Here is an 18,671-nt window from a genome sequence, read left to right as displayed (position 1 = left end):
CCTGGCCCTGAGGGTAAGGGCCCTCGCGATAAGCACAGCTTGTCCACTCCCTCTTCCTCCCTCACGCTTTCAGAACTACATTTCCCAGGGCCCCTAGCGGAGGCGGGCCACTCCCTCCCGTTTGGACTACGTTTCCCATGGGGGCCATGCGCCCCCCGCCCCCCATAGATTTCCTCAGCCTCTTGGGGCTGCACCGCTTCCGTCGGACTCCACTTCCCGGTGGCACCCGCGGCTGGGCGCGGCGGCGGGGCGGCCCGAGAGAGAGGGTGAGGGTGAGGGCGAAGGCGAGGGCGAGGGCGGGGGCAAGGGGCGGGGGCAGGGGCGGCGGGCGGCCCGCGGCTGAGGAGGCCGCCGCCTCCCTGGGCCTGCCGGGGCGGCCGCCTCCGCGATGCCGCTGCTCGTGGAGGGGCGGCGAGTGAGGCTGCCGCAGTCCGCTGGGGACCTCGTCCGAGCCCACCCGCTTCTGGAGGTGAGCAGGGCCCGGGCGGGGGGCTTCGAGGCGGTCCCGAGGGAACCCGCAGGCGGTCCAGAGCCCTCCTCACCTAGCCGCCACCACCCGCTCTCCCCGAATCAGGCTCGAAACTTGGCGCAGCGGAGGTGCTATCGGCACATCCGGAGCCCAGGCCGCCGGCAGCAGAGTTTCTGCCCTCGCTTGAGGCATCTGTGGAGCTTTTACCTTCTTTGGACCTTAGAGGGCATCTGCTGAGGCCCCTCTTTTCCAGAGGAGGGAACGGGGGCCCAGAGAGGTTAGGTGACTTGTCCAGGGTCGCCCAGCACCGCGGCTTGAGGACACCCCGGGACCCCCTTTCTCCAGACAGGGCGGTCCCAATCTCCAACCCGGACTTGGCCCGTTTAGGCAAATCTGGGCAGCGCCCTTGCTCCCTCGCCGGGGATCCCCACCCGTGGTGAGCGCGGCATCGTCCTTGGGTCCTCAGGAAGCAGGAGGTTTTCTGGGGTGGGCAGGGACATCCTGGCGGGTCGCCTAGTCTTCTAGACCCGGGGCCTGGGGCTCCCGGTTAGTTTCAGTCGGAAGAAAGGGCCGTTTTCACCCAGCTGGGGCGTGTTGAGGAACCACACCCTATGGAAGGGTTTTTTGTTTTGTTTCCTGCTTTTGTCCTTAGATGGACCTCTGAACCCTTAGTCCAAGCTTATGCAGAGACTGTTTAGAAAAGGGTTCTTACTGTAAAAAAAAAAAAAAAAAAAAAAAAAAAAAATTCCGAACCAAACCTCCCACTTGCCCCAGATCCAGTTAAGGGGAAATCAACCATTTCATTGATTTAAGAGATTCATGTTGAGCCTCTAATGTACGTTGCCTGTGGTGTTTGCCTCTTTCCCCACAATCAGGACATTTATAGGGTGGGGATGGTTTTTAATCACAGGGTGGCTCAAATACCGTGACTGTTAATTAAGTGCCATAAAGGGAAAAAAAAAAAAAGCTCCTTTTCACTCTGCAAAGTGAAGCCGGGGAACCTGATTGAGTCTGTAGTCTTAGGGAAGGTATTTTTGGGTTTTCTTCTGTAACAGTTACAGGGTGATTTTGTCTGCATGCTTGTTTTGTTTATTTTCCTTTGGTCTCTCCCCCAGAATGTAAGCTTCCTGAAGGCAGACAGTGTGTCTTTGTATCCTCAGAGCCTAGGGCAGTCCCTGTCAGTGAATCTGTGCTTTGTAAATATTTGTTACACAAATGTCTGAGCAGAATGACCCCTGAAAATGACCCAAAAGATGAGGGGGGGTGTTACTGACAGGGAAAAGAGGACAACTCTGTGTGATTCTCAACTTGCATTTCAAGAAAACAATAATATTAGCCAACACATACTGGGCACCTAGCAGACACTAGGTTAAGTGTTAAGCACTTTCCTTGTACTGTGTCACTGCCACACCATGAACTGGTGCAGTTGGGAGTACGACTCACCAAGGGAGAAAAATTGCAGCTGCCTAAAGAATATAGATGGCACCCTATTTTTATGTCTGCTTGAAATTTTCTATGATAAAAAGTTAGATCAGTGTCCAAGGCAGCCCCGTAAGTGTGTAGAGAGGGGGGAATGAGATGAGATACCAGGGCGGCTGGCCCCCTAGAAGGGAGGTTTGGCCTCTTTGGGGAGATGTGGCCTAGAAATGCTGTGTAGTGGGGACTAGTTTGCCTTACAGGAATGGGGGAGCGGGGGTGGGGGCACTTCCATCTCAGCAGCCTAAGGGAAGAGGGGGAGGGCATTCTAGCTGAGCAAGCTGGACTGTGCCCCGTGGCCCCTGGGCGGGAGGGGAAGGCCCCGAAGGCAGGTGGACTGGCCCATTTCCCTGGCAGAGAGGGCAGAAGGGGCAGAGTGGAAGATAAGCCGGGAGAGGCAGGTCGTACCTAGGTGGCAGGGGTTTAGATGGATCTTTCAGCTGACGTGCAATGTGGAGAAATGAAAGGTTTAATAATTTTTTTTTTAATAACAAGTAGTGTCCCCTTGGTAAGAAAATAGAAATTATAAATCTCAAAAAGAAGAAAAAAGAATCTGTGACCACAACCATGCTTCACATTTTGCTATACTTTTTTACATGATAGCATACTATGTATTCTGTTCTATAACGTGTCTTTTTCATGTGACAGTAGGTTGTGAGTATGCAGTAGCAGCACTTACAAGCCTGTCCATAGCTAGGCTTAGCATAGGATAATAGTAACAACAGCAACAATGATAGCAATGCAGTGGAACTTGCTGAGCATCCCAGCCCTAGGAAGCAGGTACTGCTGCTGTTCCCATTTTACAGATGGGAACTCTGAGGCACAGAGGGTGGAGTAAATTGCCCAAGATCCCACATCCTGTGAGTGGTGAAGCCTGGATCGCAACCCAGGCGATCCGCCTTTGCCTCTAGAGCAGCAGTGCTCAATACATTAGCCACTGGCCGCATGTGGCGATTTACATTTAAGTTAATTCAAATTTAAAAATCAGCTCCTCAGTCACACTAGCCACGTTTCAAGTGCTCGACAGCCACGTGTGGCCGGTGGCTGCTGTATGAGACAGGGCAGGTGCAGATCCTTGCCATCGCTGCAGAAAGCGCCCTTGGGCGGTGCTGTCTAGAGCCTTTGTTCTTAACCGGTCACTGGACGCTCAGGGACTGGTCCTGCGGTCTCCTGAGAAACAGTCCCATGGAATTCCACTTCGTTCCTGCCTTTAAGCATGCGCGATATTTATGCTCTTTCCCCATTAGGAACATTCACAGAGCTAAACCTTTATAAACCCCTGTAACTATTCCTCAGAAGGGTTTTTTTGAGCAGAAAAGCGGGGTCAGGACAGGGGACCAGAGGTGGGGAATGTTGACAGCCACCCCCTACAGACCTGCTGTCAGTTAATCCTCCCACAGCCTAAGGAGTGGCCGTCATCAGCCCCGTTTCCCAGAGGAGGGCACAGAGCACCGAAGCTCAGCCTAATGCCCAGGTCACTGGCTCAGGGAGAGGCCCCCGGGCACTATACTGCAGGAATTAGGTGTAAGGGAGGAAAGGACTGAGATGAGGTAGCGCCCGACGGGTGGGAAGAAGACTCAGTTCTGAGGGCTGCGCCCGGCGGCGCTCTCATACTTGCTCTCCCGTTTTCTTCAAATTTCAGTGTCACTCATAAGTAGCTTTCTGGGGACACAGCCGCGGCCACTTGTCATGTGTCGTCTATGCTGCTTTCACGCTGAGGAGCTGAGACCACGCGGTCTGCAAAGCCCAGGATACTTACTGTCTGGCCCTTTTCTGAAACAAGTGTACTGACCCCTGGGTTAAGAGAACAGTGCCATCCGATAGGGACTGGGAAATGAGGATGAGCCGCAGCAGGAGAGACTGAGGGAAAAGATATTTTTTCGTGAATCTGAGCGTCCAGCGAATAATAAAAGTTCAGAAAAAGTTCAGAAAACGACTGCTTTTATTTCAGAAAGGATGCGAGTTTATAAAGTAGGACTGTGTATTTTTCCACAGAGGAGAACTTTGGCTAACCTTTTTTCATTTTTTAAAGTGAAAGACCAAAGCAACGTTGCTCTTTTCACTTTCTGGCCATTCTCTCTCCTGATAATTTGTGCTTCTGTTTCTCTGGGAAATAGTAGGAGCTGTGTCGATGAGAGACGTGATTTTTGGTCTTGGGCACGCAAGTGATAATTCATTTCTCAGAAATAGCTTTGCTTTTGGGTGGTGACCAAGTTGTGAAAACGAGTGGTAAAAATTTGCCTTGACTTCTCCCTCCCCTCCCCGAAAAGAACAAAAAGAGGTAAGTATTAAAGGAATAATAGAAAGGAAATTCTGCATTCTCCTTTATCTTATCTTGAATTAAGGTGAGAAATGGCGTGAAAATGAAAAGTGCTTACTGCTCTGAGGTGTTGTGAGTTTTTGCACAATTGGCTGCATCTCTTTCTCCCTGACTCCGCCGTCCGGTCACACACTGCACTTCACTCAGGCCTTAGTTCCTTTCTTCTTTAAAAAATTTTTTTTATTGAAGTATAGTTGATTTACATTGTTGAGTTAATTTCTGCTGTACAGCAAAGTGATTCAGTTACATATATATACTCTTTCATATTCCTTTACGTTATGGTGTATTACAGGATATTGAATATAGTTCCTTGTGCTGTACTGTAGGACCTTGTTGTTTATCTATCCTATATATAATAGTTTGCATCTGCTAATCCCAACTTAGTTCCTTTCTTAAATGGAGGGGCCAGTCTCACTATAACTGCTGCCTTGTTTCCAATTAATGAAAGTTTATTAAAAGAGAACCCTCTAGAACTCATCAAGCGTATCGTCATGTTTTTTTACATCTCTTGTATTTTGTTAAGTAAGCAAGTACTAACCTAAATTAGCACCAACAGTGAGGAATGGCCAGAAGCCAGTGTAAGACCATAAAAATGTTCCCTGGTCTAGACAGTTACACAAGCTCTGTATTTGCACATATGGTTAGGAAATTGTTTATTGAGTTTATTTGTTGCAAGTAAGAAAATTATGAAACATTTTAGTGATGCCTCAATTTGATGTTTTTGAAAAAAAAAAGTTTAATTTAGTTCTCATGAAAGAATTAACCACCTGAGTTTTTTTCCCACAGGCTTACTAATAATTTATACAAATATTCAATTAGTCAGAATTTTCACACCTAATATTAACCTATCTTTTCATAAATTTGCTTATTTATGAGGGCTCCTTTTTGGTTTTCTACTTTAATAACATAATTACATCATAGGACATTTGGAGAATAGAGCGACAGTTAAATGACTTGTGTTTGCCCTGTTCTAACACAATCTTGGTTATATTGGTGAATTTCCTTCCAGTATTTTTCCCTATATGTGGCAACATTTTTAGCATTGTTGTATTAACAGCATATTTGCAGCTTAAATTTTTTCTTTTTTTACTCGAATCTTGCTCTTCAGTTTACATTTCCAAACTCTTTTCCCATAGTCTTCATTTTTCATGACTGTGCAGTTAGCAGTTGTGAGTTGGTTCTGCATAATTTACTTGCCTTTTCTGTGGTTGTCCCCAGCTTTGTGCCATTCTCGATAACACAGGGATTGAGTGCATTTTGGGTTATTTCCACCGTACAGATTTCCAGAGGTGGGAATTACGAGATTAGGAGATAGGTATGGTCTGGATCCCTCCTCCTCTTTAAAGAAAGTGAAAAAGGTCTGTGATTTCTGAGCCACCCAATCCACTAGTCCATAAGATCTGATTCTCTTTACAATTGTAAAGAATGGGGAAAAGATTTTTGCATCTTATTTCATAGGTACTAGGGTCTTGTTCTGTAGGGTGAAAAAAGAACAGAACTTCCTTGTTTCCTTCACATTGTTCCACATGGTAGTTACTGCTGCTGCCTTTTTATTTTAGCTTTTCTGTCAGATAATACACACACCTCAGACCTCACGAGTGTGTGTTTCCCACGTAGGGCACACTTTGGCTCTCTCCACCTCTCTAGTCACTCAATCCTCACTAATTTCCATCACTATTTTATTTTTTTTTTTAATTAAACAGGAAAGAGCCAGACTTCTCAGAGGTCAGTCTGTTCAACAAGTGGGACCCCAGGGCCTTCTGTATGTTCAGCAAAGAGAGCTTGCAGTGACCTCCCCAAAGGATGGTAGGTTAGGAAGCAGTGAATTGGGCGTTATCCCCAAAGGCTACTGGATATTTTATTTTATTTCTTTTTTAAACAGGCTCCATCTCCATTCTGGGTTCTGATGATGCCACCACTTGTCACATTGTGGTCCTGAGGCACACAGGTATGATGAGAGAGATGAAGGAAACCGTTAACTTAAACGGACCCAACACGTGGGACCATGAATTTCTCGATTTGTGTTTCCTGGCTCCGCTTACCTCTTCTCCATCTGCATGGACCCTCCCTGTGGCCCTGGTCAGATGGGTTGGCTGGGCAGCCCAGACGTCTCTATTTTTCCTTTTACAGGCTGTTCAAAGATGAGGCGGTCCGAATGGACAGGCGTAGACCTGGCCTGCTCCCCGAGTTCTCATCGGGAATAACATGAGTCGTTTCACCCTTGTTCTTCAGGTAATGGGGCTACCTGCTTGACACATTGTGACGGAACTGACACCAAAGCTGAGGTCCCCTTGATCATGAACTCCATAAAATCCTTTTCCGACCACACTCAATGTGGAAGGTGAGCTCCACGCTACTCTGTTTTGTGATATTGGGAACTTGACACCATCACGTAGAGGAAACAGCCGTGGCAGCTGTTCCAGCAACGTGGCCTGTCACCAGCACAGTGGCCGCCTGGTCCCCCTGGAGCAGAACGTGGCCCAGCGTCAGCCCCTCATCAGTAGTTGCTGAGGGAGTGAATGGGTGGTGGGTACGAGGGGAGGTTTGACTTTGAATCTGTAGTTCTGTTCTCAGTAATGTCCTCTTAGATGTCCATTTTGCGGACATTGCCTTGTTACACCCCAGCAGTGGAATCTCTTCATTCCTTCAGCAGTTGTTTGTTGAACGTTTCCTGTGAACTAGAACTTGTTTCAGGGACATAGCAGTGAATGGAGTAGACAAACCCTGACCCCGCAGGGCTCATATTCCATAGCAAGGAGATGTCAGCAAAACAGGATTTTAACGATGGACAGGGCTCTGAGGAAAACAGGGCTGGGGAGGAGCCGGAGATGGCCGGGAGGAAGGGGGTCCAGTTCTCAGTGTCGTGGATTCTGGACGAGAGCTGACGCCTGCCCTGGGTGTCCACCACAGCGCCCAACCCTCTCACCGGTGACAGAAAGCGTGACCACCTGTTTCACGTGTGCGGCCCCGAGATTCAGCTTCCCAGAGTCACAGGGTTAGTTAAACGGGAGGCCCATGACCCCGGCCTGGCTGGTGCTCACGCCTGTCCTCTCCCCTTTCTCTCCCGTTGGCGGGCCTGGCGGGCATCTCATCTTATTTGAAGTCTAAGGCAGCAGTTCATTTGAATGAACTAGTCTAGTCATATGCAAGTTCTTAGAATCCCAGGGGTTTAAAAGACCAGCCTCTCTGTCCGAGTTTCACTAGTGTAACACAGAGCAGTTTTTAAATTTAACTCTTCTCCTGCCAGGTCTGCGACAGGCTGGGCTAGCCTCACGGCTTTGTGGCTTGTGCAGTCGCCAGACTGCTGGGCCCTCCAGGTTACGTAGCCAGACTGGCCCATGGGCCCAACTCCGTGATTCTCAGCACACAGTTGTGAGATAGAAGATGTCATGAGGCAACTTGATGCTTTGCCCTGTGCTGCTGATGCAGAAGATTCTGGTTCATTCCTCAGGAGGATTTTGTCTGTCAGTAGAAGGGATGTGAAATACGGCCACACTTTCCCAAGCTCTGGTTGCCAGGTTGTCACAGGCTGAGGACCAGGGCTTAGCAGAGAAGTGTGCATGGGGCACTCAGGGTTAACAAAGTTAGTGTGGTCTTTCCAGCTGTAGGGCTTCCTACGTGGAGCTTTGCTGTGCATGGTGACTCCCTTGGGGAGTAGGCAAGGCTTCCCAAACTTATTTAACCCCAAGAACACTTTTTTCTGTTTCATGAGGCCAGTGTTCAGGGGAACACACTTTGGGAAAAGCTGGTGTTGTAGATAAGCATGTGCTTTAGACACAGACGCCGTTTCCTTCTCTGTGAAACGGAGATGCAAACCCATCTCTCCACAACGCTGGGTGGTAGAGAAGATGGCGTCTGTGCAGGGATGGTGTCAGTCCCGCCCTTCCCAGTTCTGCACCCCAGGTCCTCTTAGGCTGAGACTTTTAAGAGGTTTTGGAAGCATCCCGCTCGGGGCGGGTCGATAGTGTGACATGGTTGTCTTCTTCCAGAGCAGCCTTTTTCACCCTGTGCCTCGAGGTGGCATCATGTTGGTGTTAAGACACAGCTCCACTCGGCCCCCAGGCACCCGGGCAGGGTCCCAGTGTGCCGCATGGGTTCTTGTGTGTGTGCTGAGGCGTAAACAGGGCCCGGGAGCCGAGAGCTAAAGTTCACAGCAGACCCAGCACATGCTGTCCCGTGCTGTTCAGCCTCTGACCACCTCCTGTCTCTTTGCCAGGCTGGAAGTGCACCTCGTGGGCGGCTTCAGTGATGACAGGCAGTTGTCACAAAAACTGACTCATCAGCTTCTTAGTAAGTTCACTTTTTTCCTCAAATTTGATAAAAATATGTATCTATTTTTGCTTAGATAAAAATCCCAATTAGTACAGAACCTATGAGGGGTGCACCTGCTTGGAGCCACACAAACTGCTCAGCTTGGAATCTTCCATAAAGACTGGATAGTAAAGAGCTAAATGCTTAGAGGTAATGGGATGGGGACAAGATTTTCTTTCAAAATAGCAGGTGATGCATCCCAAAATAGCAAGTGCTGTGAACTGTGTGAAAACAAGAACCACCTTCTGGGCAGAAATGTCCATTTTAATCTGAAGAGAATTAAAACCCCAATAAAAGCCAATTTTTCCCGTTAAATTAGCAAATATTAAAAAAAAAAAAAAGAAAGATGTTCTTTGATTAACCATGAGGCAGCGAGGTGGGTGTATTCCTGCAGCACTGGAACATACTTTGGTGTAACCTGTCAGGAAAGCCATTGGCATCATGGTCCATCATGGGCCCAGTAACTCCCCTTCTGGGAATGTATTATTAGAAAATAATCTGAGATGTACATAGAGATTTATGCCCAAAGATGGGCAGTAGAATGTTATTTACAATTGGAAATAATCTAATGTCCATTAGTAGAGGAATAGTTATATAGCCATTAAAAAATAATACTTATGAAGAGGGGCTTCCCTGGTGGCGCAGTGGTTGAGAGTCTGCCTGCCAATGCAGGGGACACGGGTTTGAGCCCTGGTCCGGGAAGATCCCACATGCCGCAGAGCAACTGGGCCCGTGAGCCACGGCTACTGAGCCTGCGCGTCTGGAGCCTGTGCTCCGCAACAAGACAGGCCGCGACAGTGAGAGGCCCGCGCACCGCGATGAAGAGTGGCCCCCGCTTGCCACAACTAGAGAAAGCCCTCGCACAGAAACGAAGACTCAACACAGCCATAAATAAATAAAGCAAAACTGTCAAAAAAAAAAATACTTATGAAGAGGTTTGAATTACATGGAAAAATACATATGTACAAAACAATCAGGATATAAAATTTTCTACATCTGAGCTCAGCTGTGCACGGACAAATATGGCGGGAAATATACTGAATGTTAACTGCTAGGATTATGGGCATTAAAAGCCCATACACTTATATCTTTAAAAACCCACATATTCTTTCCACTCTCCTGTATTTTCCAAATTTTTCATAATAATCAAATTTTGTATGACTGATAATCAGGAAAAAAAGTTATTTAGGAAAAGGGTAAAAATCTTATGAATGAGTTTGTCCCCCCAACCTCTCAGAATGGAGAGAAGAGTGGAAAGCCTTGGTCAAAGTTTCCTTTGAGCTTGAGGCTAGGAGCACGTCTGTCCCTTGGCAGGCAGGGTTCTGGGCATCAGCTCACGTGGATCTGACCTCTGATAAGAGGCCAGGTTGTGACCGGAAGGCTAGTGGATCCGACTCTCTGTCCCCTTCTTGACTTGTTCAGCATATGCTCTGCTAATTAAAGGAACTTTTTTTTTTTAATTGTGTGTCAAATGCCTGAAATCTTTTGAATACTGCACACAGCTCAGAACTGGCTTATATATTGGCAGATGGATTTTGTTTTTTTTGTTTTTGTTTTAATATTTATTTTTTTTAGGCCGCACCGGCTTAGTTGCGGCACTCAGGATCTTCCTTGTGGCATGCGGGATCTTTTTAATTTTTTTTTTTTTTTTTTTTTTTTTGGATACGCGGGCCTTTCACTGTTGTGGCCTCTCCCGTTGCGGAGCACAGGCTCCGGACGCGCAGGCTCAGCGGCCATGGCTCACGGGCCCAGCTGCTCCGTGGCATATGGAATCTTCCCAGACCGGGGCACGAACCCGTGTCCCCTGCATCGGCAGGCGGACTCTAAACCACTGCGCCACCAGGGAAGCCCCGGGATCTTTTTAGTTACAGCAGCATGTGGGATCTTCTTTTAGTTGCAGCGTGAGGACTCTTAGTTGCAGCATGCACGTGGGATCTCGTTCCCAGACCAGGGATCGAACCCAGGCTCCCTGCATTGGGAGCGAGGAGTCTTACCTACTGGACCGCCAGGGAAGTCCCTAAAGGAACTTTTTTGACATCAGTTTTTAAATTCTCATTGTAGGTGAATTTGACAGACAGGAAGATGACATTCACTTGGTGACATTATGTGTGACAGGTAGGTTCTGCCATCTTTCCCAAAGCAAAGCTGTAGATTTTGGGGATGTTTTGCCCTTGCTCTTAAAGCAGGACCCAGCATCCGTTTCTCAGTCGTAGACGGCACTGTTTGTCAATGCTTTGATGCCTTCTGGCTTTTCCCATATCTTCTGGGATGGCCTTCCCCGCCCTCCCCACTCCAAATCCTGCTCAACCTCAGTTGAGATCCTGACCCCCCTTGAGTGCAACTCCTCCGTCCTTCCTTGGGATTCTCAGCAGTCTGCTCTGTACTCCTGGGAAGGAGGAGGGGCCAGATCCCGGAAAGGAGCTGCCGCCACGCGTGTAGGCCGCTGGGAGGCCCGGACTCTGGAGAGGCAGTTTGTTCGCTATAACCTTACTGCTCTGGGGCTCAGTGGGGAAACAGGGACACAGTCCCTTTCATGTTCTGATTTCCCCCCTTTTGCAGTGGGGGCTCCTTCTTGGCCTTTATTTATGGAAAATAAAAGCGATTGTTTGGGGCTTCTCTAGTGGCACAGTGGTTGAGAGTCCACCTGCTGATGCAGGGGACATGGGTTCATGCCCCACCCAGTTCGGGAGGATCCCACATGCTGCGGAGCGGCTGGGCCCGTGAGCCATGGCCACTGAGCCTGCGCGTCCGGAGCCTGTGCTCCACAACAGAAGAGGCCACAACAGTGAGAGGCCCGCGTACCGCAAAAAAAAAAAAAAAAGCGATTGTTTGGTATTTCTTAAAAATTGATCTTAAAATTTCTTTTTTTTACGTGTTAGAATTAAATGACCGGGAAGAAAATGAAAACCACTTTCCAGTAATTTATGGTATTGGTAAGTAGCGTGTTGATCGGGGGGTTTATTGGTCTCACACTGACAAGACAAGCTCCGGTTAAAGGCCGATTCCACCAGCTAGTAAGCCCGTTGCTGTCAGTGTGTCACAGCGTTAGGTTCAGATCCTGACTTCTCGGTTTATTTGCTGGGCAAGAAGCTTACCTTCTCTAACCTTTATCTACAAAACAGAGAAAACATCCAAATCCTAAGACTGTGAAAAGAAACAGGGTAGCAAATATAAAGTGTAGGCATCACCCCCGTTAGGGGAAAGCTGAATGTCAGTGGTCTCTGCTCCCCCAAGAGGCCTCTCTGCTTTTTTCCAGCCAGTGCTGTGGGGCCTGGAGCAGGGCATTTGAATTTGAATCTTCTTATACTTAGGGAACTAATTAAGGTTTTGATTGAGAACAAAGATCCTACAAAGGAAAGTGTACAACCACCAGGCTAAAGAAAACCCAGAACTTTCCTCTCTCCTGTAACAGCCCCTAGGACTCCCAAGGCTGTAATAGGGTGAGCCTGGCTGTCTCTACAGAGGGCTCCTGCCGTATCTGTGACATTTGATTTATTTGGCTGGGTGTCCACTGCTTTATTCTCTATACTTTGTATGTCTGAAATAGTTAGTAAAAACCAACACACAAACACCAGATTTGGCCCCAGTCCCAGGCCATGTTCGCAGCCGTGTTTGGTCACAGGGCTGACCAGGGAGGCTTTGCCACGCGCTGCCTGAAGAGATGGCGCACCTCCTGTGGGGGGGGCCCTTGGTTTGGAACCAGGTCTTACCTAGTCCAGTTCAGGCCTCAGCTCTTCTCAGCGAGATGCTTGGCTAAAGGGTTGCATTATCCCTTTCCAGGAAGGGAGACGCTACAGACACCTAAGAGTAACTTTGTTCAGTTTCCACTCTTTTCTCTCTGAGGGAGACTCATCCATATTCTATTACATGTGGTGGTGGAAGTGTGAGACTGTGCCAACCCTTGTGGCTTTTGTCAATTGGAAGTCATCCTGTTGTCCCTCACAGCTGTCAACGTCAAAACCTCGGAGATCTACAGAGCCTCCTTCCAAGACCGAGGTCCGGAGGAGGAGCTACGTGCCGCACGAGCTTTAACAGGAGGACCAGTGAGTTTGATATCATCTTTGTGTTACAGGGTTAAGGAAAAAAGGGGGGCATCAAACTCCAAAGTCTAAAGTTTTATAGACCTTAGAAATGAAAAGTTTATATCACTTCTTTAAAGTTGTACATGATCAGGAACCACCACGGACACATCATGTAGAATAAAGATGAACGTTTTCAGTTATAAGCTCAAGACCCCAGTTATCTGCCGTGAAGATGTTGGGGAGGTATGTGAACACCCAGCACCCAGATCCAAAGAGAACGAGCCCCTTTTACTTTGTAAGGACTTTACCAGTGAAGTTGCTGCAAAGAAAGGCGAGCTAAGGGGGAAGAAGAGCCTTCTCCCCTCTGCACCTCAGGATCACACTCTCCTCTGGACCAAGCAACTGAAGACCAGTTTGCTGGGATGAACTGATTAACCCCAAGAATAATCAAATCACTTTAAAAGTCTGATTGCCTTAGGGTGCTTTTTAATTAAGTAACACCTTCATTTTAAAAGTTAGAAAAATAAAAACCTAAGACTTACACGTTGTTTGAGGAATGGGTGAAAGAATCCTTTTAAAATGCTTAAAGTGTGAAAAAAAATAGAAATCACATTCAGAGCACCCAAAAGAAATCTGCTCACTTATGAAATGCTGCCACTTTCATTGGAAATACCTGGATTCAGTGGTCTGTTCTGCCAACCCTTTGACATTGTTAGGGTTCCTTCTGCAGCCTCTCAAGTAGCATAACAGCCTTGATTTAGCTAAGATTCAGGACATATTTCAGTCTCAGTAACCAAAATTGAACATTGCTGGTGAAGCTGAAAACTACCATTGGCACATTTAAGAATTCAGGGAATGGATCATTTGGCAAATTAACATTTTAACAAATTGGTTTTTTCCTTCTTTTGATGGGGCAACGGCATGTGCACCTTTAAGTTTCAGGGTTACTCGGGGTGTGAATAATGAGGCAGAGTTTCATGTAGCAGTGAGGAGTGTGGACTTCAGTCACACACACCTGGGTCTGGGCCTGGCCCTAACACTTACGGACGTGTGACCATGGGCAACGGGCCCGTCTCTCTGAGCCTCGGGTTTCCAACCAAAATGGGAAAAATGCCATCTTCCTGCGGGACTGTTGTTAGAACTAAACAAAGTAATGTCTGCTTCCCACAAAGTGTAGTACCAGAGAGGTGCAAAGTATTCAGTAAGTAGCAGCTTCTGTTACTATGAGACAAAAATTGAAAGAAGCTTATCACCCAGACAAATGCCTTAATTTCAAGACTACACTGGAGCTTGCATTAAAGGTAGGGTTTAAGCTGATAACATTCCTTAAATTCTATCCTTGAAACGTTCTTTTTTAGATGATTAGTATTTACGATGCAGAGACAGAACAACTTCGTATAGGACCATATTCCTGGATGCCATTTCCCCATGTGGATTTCTGGTTGCAGCAAGATGATAAGCAAATACTAGAGGTGAGAATTTACAGGTTGGGTAAATCTTAAATCTGTGGACCTTGGTTTCCTCATCTGTAAGGAAAAAAAAAAGGGATTAGACTAGATAACAGCAGCTTTTTCTTCAGTGTTTGGAGGATGCCATTGGCAGACCCTGTTTAGCTGCTGTATCAGTCGGGCGTAAGTGGAGTCCTGGATGGACAGCTACGCAGGGGAGCAGTAGGCAACCAACTGTTTTGTTCTCATTAACCCAGGACACCTCGTTTCTTATGTAATTTTACAAATGACATATATTTATATAGTGATCTGAGAACAGCCTGATTAATGTTTAAGGAGCACAGAGAGACTCTGACGTTTTTATCAAAGTAGGGAACAGAGCAGGGTTCTTCTCTCATGCCCCAAATCTTGTTTGTTTTTCCAGAACCTTTCCACGTCACCTCTGGCTGAGCCCCCCCACTTTGTTGAACATATTAGATCTACCTTGATGTTTTTAAAGAAATACCCTTCTCCAGCTAACACGCTGTTTCCTGGAAATAAGGCTCTACTGTACAAAAAAAACGAAGATGGCTTATGGGAAAAGATCTCTTCTCCAGGAAGCTAAAAATAAATAGGAATTACCAAAGAAAGCAACTTTTTGGCATGACAAAAGACCACTGGTGGAGGTAGGAAAGAATATGAATTTGGAATCTACATCCATTCAGTCTTAGGTCTCTTTCCTTGCTCCATGTTTTTCAAATGACTTTAAAATAAAATCTTATTTTGGCAAAGGCATTTGTTTAGGTTTACTTTGTGGTTAGTAATGAGAGGCAGAGGAGAAACCAGCTTTCTCACTGTGCTATAAGCAGCTATTTCAGATACTTGGGTAAGTCTAATTCTGCTAAATTAGTGAATAAGGGAAAAACTGTCATCTATTTTGTTTAAAAGAACAATATTTAAAATGCAGTAAAGTTCGGTGAGAATTTATACATCTCACAGAGATTTTTTTTTTGACCTCAAAATATTTTAGAAGCATCAAATCCAAAACTGATGTTATATTTTTAGAAACCTTTACTTTTCTGAAATTGTTATCCAAAAGGAAGGTACCATGCCCAATTAATGCTAAGATTTATGAAGTGAACTCAGTGGTAACAATTTCAAGAACCTTTATTGAAACCAACATTCAAATAGTATCTCAAGGGTGAAATTCTGTTTCAGCAAAACCAATTTAACAATTTCAAATATATATAAAAAATTTAAAAATTAATCTTGTTAAAGGTGATAATTTCCCCTTCCCCCGTTTTATCTGCTATACTTCATTGCACCAAATAAACAGGGAAGACTTTGTTTAATCATCTGCACCCAAAAAAAAAAAAAAAAAGGAAAATTGCATTTTGACAAGTGCCAAATGTCAGAAATCACATCAGATCAGAGTGTAATTATAGGCTTAATGTGGTATAACTAAGGCCTTCAGTACTACAGTCCACAAACCCAATGTGAATCCCCACCATCTTAAGGTCTCCCGTAGCTCAACTTCACTGGACTAAAAGGCACAGGGGCCGTTGCCTATGATAAACGAAGTGATGCAGTACTTTTGGAAAAGTGGAAACGGGCCATAATGAAGGGTCACTTCCAATTATGTCAGCAGTAGTCTGGCATGACCAGCCTGAGAGAGAGTACATTTCTGGTTCTTGTTTGAGTTGGGCCCAAAAGGGTGGGCTGCTAGTGGAACAGAAGCTACAGAAGCTCCCACGAGGACAGGTCAAAGGTGTTACTTAAGTTAGAATTTCAACGTAACGAGGTGCTGTACAGCGTAGTTAATATGAGGCTTTTAAGAGTAGCATCTATTGAGTTTTCAGATATTAAACATAGAAATAAGTACAGTCTGTACTTGTGTGCCAATTTAAAAGCTTTATCAGTATTTAAAAATATACATATATATATATATATATAATATGGTCAAGAAGAGTCTTTACAGTTACTCTTAATAGATGAGTCCTTTAATTTGTTTACAAATAGTATATAAAGGGAGAAATGGATTTGTGGCAGAGCTAAGTCAGACAGAAGCACTGTCCAGTCTAACTTGCTTGACGACCCTGCCACAGCTTGAGCAGACACGGTCCTTCCTGACGTCCCTGGGGAAGCAGCAATTGGGGGTGGCAGGAGAGGGCTTCTGACACTCTTATTTACAATCCATTGAAACCCACTCTCCTTCAAGCCAAACGCAATCCAGTTGTGTACTGCAACCTGATCAAACTAAACACCAAGCAAAACAGATGGCAAAGAACACTGTCTGTCTCCTCTGCAGCAGGACAACAGAGAACCCAGAGAGTTCTAAAGAAAGCTGTCTTACCAAAGGGTTATTATGTGCAACCTAGTAACTTCTTACACGTGTGTTTAGAAAGATAAGAGCGAGTGTTTCAAGTGGCAGGCACTTGAAATTCTAAGTTTTCTCTGTGAATAAAAAGTGTTTATGGTAACTGGGGGGAAAAAGGTATTACTACAGTTGGGCAGACAGAAACAGTAGTTGTTGGTTGTTCTACCAATACATACCCACAAAATTAGACAAGTCAATCGCCCTCCCAGAAGCCTGGCTTTCAGGCACATTTTTGTGCAAAAATCCCAGTTAAGCACAAATAACAGTAATTTCTTTCATACTAGCATGTGGCACAGTTCACATTTTCAGAATAACTTCATCTTCCCTGAAACAATATTCAGTACAGTCTCCAAGCAAACACTGAATTTTATCTTAAGCTCTCTGGCTCCTCTACCTGTGGGCAGTCATCTTCCAGGCGCTGGGCCCTGTCCTGGAGGGCCCCCATCTGCTCGGCTTCTGGAGGGGTGGGCACCTCTGGGTGCTGCTCAGGGCTATTAGCTTCCGAGGCATCTTGCCCACCCGACAGGTGCTCGATCTTCTCTAAGTCCTCGATGTGACTGACTGAGCTGGTCTCGCTCACAGCATCTGAACCTCTTAGGGACCTTTTAAAAGGCTTCTGGCCTAGAAGGAAGATCAATGAACGGCACTGAACGCTCGGAAGACACCCCTGCAATGGAAGCTATCTGTGCTCTAAGTGATTGCTTTATTTAATCATAACTGCTTCGGCAGAAACCCCTGGGATCACTGGCTCTGAAGCATTTTAAGTGATGAGGTGAGAAATGAGAGCTGATATGACACTAACACGCCCCCAGTGCCGAGGACTTTGAGGGAACCTCAGTCGGGAAAAGCTCAGGGGAGTGAACACCAGGTTAAGCGTGACAGCTGTCCAGACCCTGACTTCCCCTGGAGAGTGCTACCCAGGTGTTTCCCCAAGGCTTTGAAACGGCTAAAGGGACAGTGACAGCTGTCCTTAAATGACGAGAAATAGGACTCTGGGTTGAAGAATCAAGAAAACAGAGGAATGCAGGTAATACCAAACGGGTAAGGCGTTACATGATGCAAAGGTCTGTTTTACCAGGGGAAATACAACCAGTTTTCTTCAGTGTTAATGAACTCAGACATGGAGACGTGACGTACCTGGAAGTCTCTGTTTAGTGCGAGTGCCTGAGGGGGTCTGAGGCGGTGTTACTCCCGAGCCTTGTACTTTGTACACGTATGTGTGTTCCGTGGACTCCAGGGAGCCTGCAGAAAAGAGGGGGGTGGGGAGGTGTGGGGGGGAGGTCCTGGCGCAGGCGCCCTGGGGGAGGCCCCGGGTCTCCTGACTGCCGGGAAGCGACAAAGCCATCTCGCAGCTGTGCCCACGAGCGAGTCCCGGCCCTGCTGGGGTGTTTCAGCCTTGTCTCCCCACGTGTCCTGTGTATGTGTGAAAACAACCAGACAGCAGTGTGGCCCAAGTGTGCCTGGGGAGCCAGGCCCCAATGGGAAATGTCCTTTAGCAACAAGGAATGGATGCCTCTTTGCTAAAGGCTTGGCGGGTTCAGTGTCAGATTATCCCTTGCTGTCATATGACGATGTAGTCATCATTTCCTGGGGAAGGGGCCCCAGGTTCAGGGAATTATTCCACTGGTAGAACAGGAAAGGAGGAGCCTGCAGCTCAATATCATCTTCCCCAAATCCCAGCAACTGGTAATACTTGCTGGTTGCCTGGTTTGAAATAAAAAGGCTCAGCGCTACAGACCATAATCTTTCACTTGCCCCTGGCAAAAAGCAGCTCTCTGCTGGGGCAAAACACTAATGAGGACTGCACAGAATGTTAACACTGAACCAAAACGTCCAAGACACACTGTCTGGAGGACTGAACAGCTGAGTGAATGCGTTCTTGTTGACGTCAAGAGGAGTCTGCTGTGGGCAACAGGCATCTGCTTTCGTACTATTACAGCTGTCAGGGCAGGAGAGGGAAGATGACAGAGTCCCAGGGGCAGACAAATCTCGCCTCCTCTCACAAGAGTCCCGGCCCAGGGCCTGGTGTAAAGCCTGGGACACGGACAAGGCCCCTCAGCACGAGTGTGGGATCCCAGGGCATCATCTGGCAAAACTCTCCAGATGAAAGAGAGTCCTACCTGCCGTTAGGTTAAAAGTTCTTCCCTTTTGTGAAGCCTGTACTGGAGAAAACCAATTCAGCACGGATCCTACCACGGGAATCTGCCGTAACACCCCCTGCAAAACAGAACTGTTGCTCAAGGCCATCCTGTGGAGGCTGGCGCCCAGC

At 46.9% G+C, this 18,671-nt stretch overlaps 2 protein-coding genes across 5 annotated transcripts in view; one reads left to right on the top strand and one right to left on the bottom strand.

Annotated features, from left to right (window-relative positions):
* Positions 1-292: 292 nt before the first annotated feature.
* NTAN1 (N-terminal asparagine amidase) lies at positions 293-14,816 on the top strand (the record flags this gene model as incomplete). Of its 4 annotated transcripts, XM_081256351.1 has the most annotated exons (10): positions 295-469; positions 5,969-6,071; positions 6,148-6,213; positions 6,498-6,606; positions 8,482-8,555; positions 10,638-10,691; positions 11,456-11,509; positions 12,522-12,619; positions 13,957-14,070; positions 14,471-14,816. In XM_081256351.1, exons 1-10 carry the CDS (start codon positions 389-391, stop codon positions 14,648-14,650), a joined length of 933 nt encoding a protein of 310 aa, XP_081112477.1. In that variant the 5' UTR covers positions 295-388. The 4 variants fall into 4 exon arrangements, with proteins under 4 accessions (XP_081112478.1, XP_081112477.1, XP_081112480.1 ...); XM_081256352.1 differs by lacking the exons at positions 13,957-14,070; positions 14,471-14,816 and adding an exon at positions 12,899-13,024 and having other exon boundaries at positions 293-469; XM_081256354.1 differs by lacking the exon at positions 5,969-6,071 and having other exon boundaries at positions 297-469.
* PDXDC1 (pyridoxal dependent decarboxylase domain containing 1) overlaps positions 13,065-18,671 on the bottom strand; it is a 54,231-nt gene continuing 48,624 nt past the window's right edge. The window contains exons 21-24 of the mRNA XM_081256349.1: positions 18,523-18,619; positions 17,540-17,644; positions 16,797-17,023; positions 13,065-14,124 (exon numbers count right to left, since the gene is read on the bottom strand). Coding sequence (XP_081112475.1) covers positions 14,065-14,124; positions 16,797-17,023; positions 17,540-17,644; positions 18,523-18,619 — 489 coding nt within the window. The 3' untranslated portion in view covers positions 13,065-14,064. The remainder of the gene's footprint in view (positions 14,125-16,796; positions 17,024-17,539; positions 17,645-18,522; positions 18,620-18,671) is intronic.

This window comes from Mesoplodon bidens (genome assembly GCF_964165515.1).
Source record: "Mesoplodon bidens genome assembly, chromosome: 15".
In the NCBI taxonomy this organism is placed as follows: domain Eukaryota; kingdom Metazoa; phylum Chordata; class Mammalia; order Artiodactyla; family Ziphiidae; genus Mesoplodon; species Mesoplodon bidens.
Note: the sequence above shows the minus strand (reverse complement) of the source record. Positions and strands in the feature narration are given on the sequence as shown.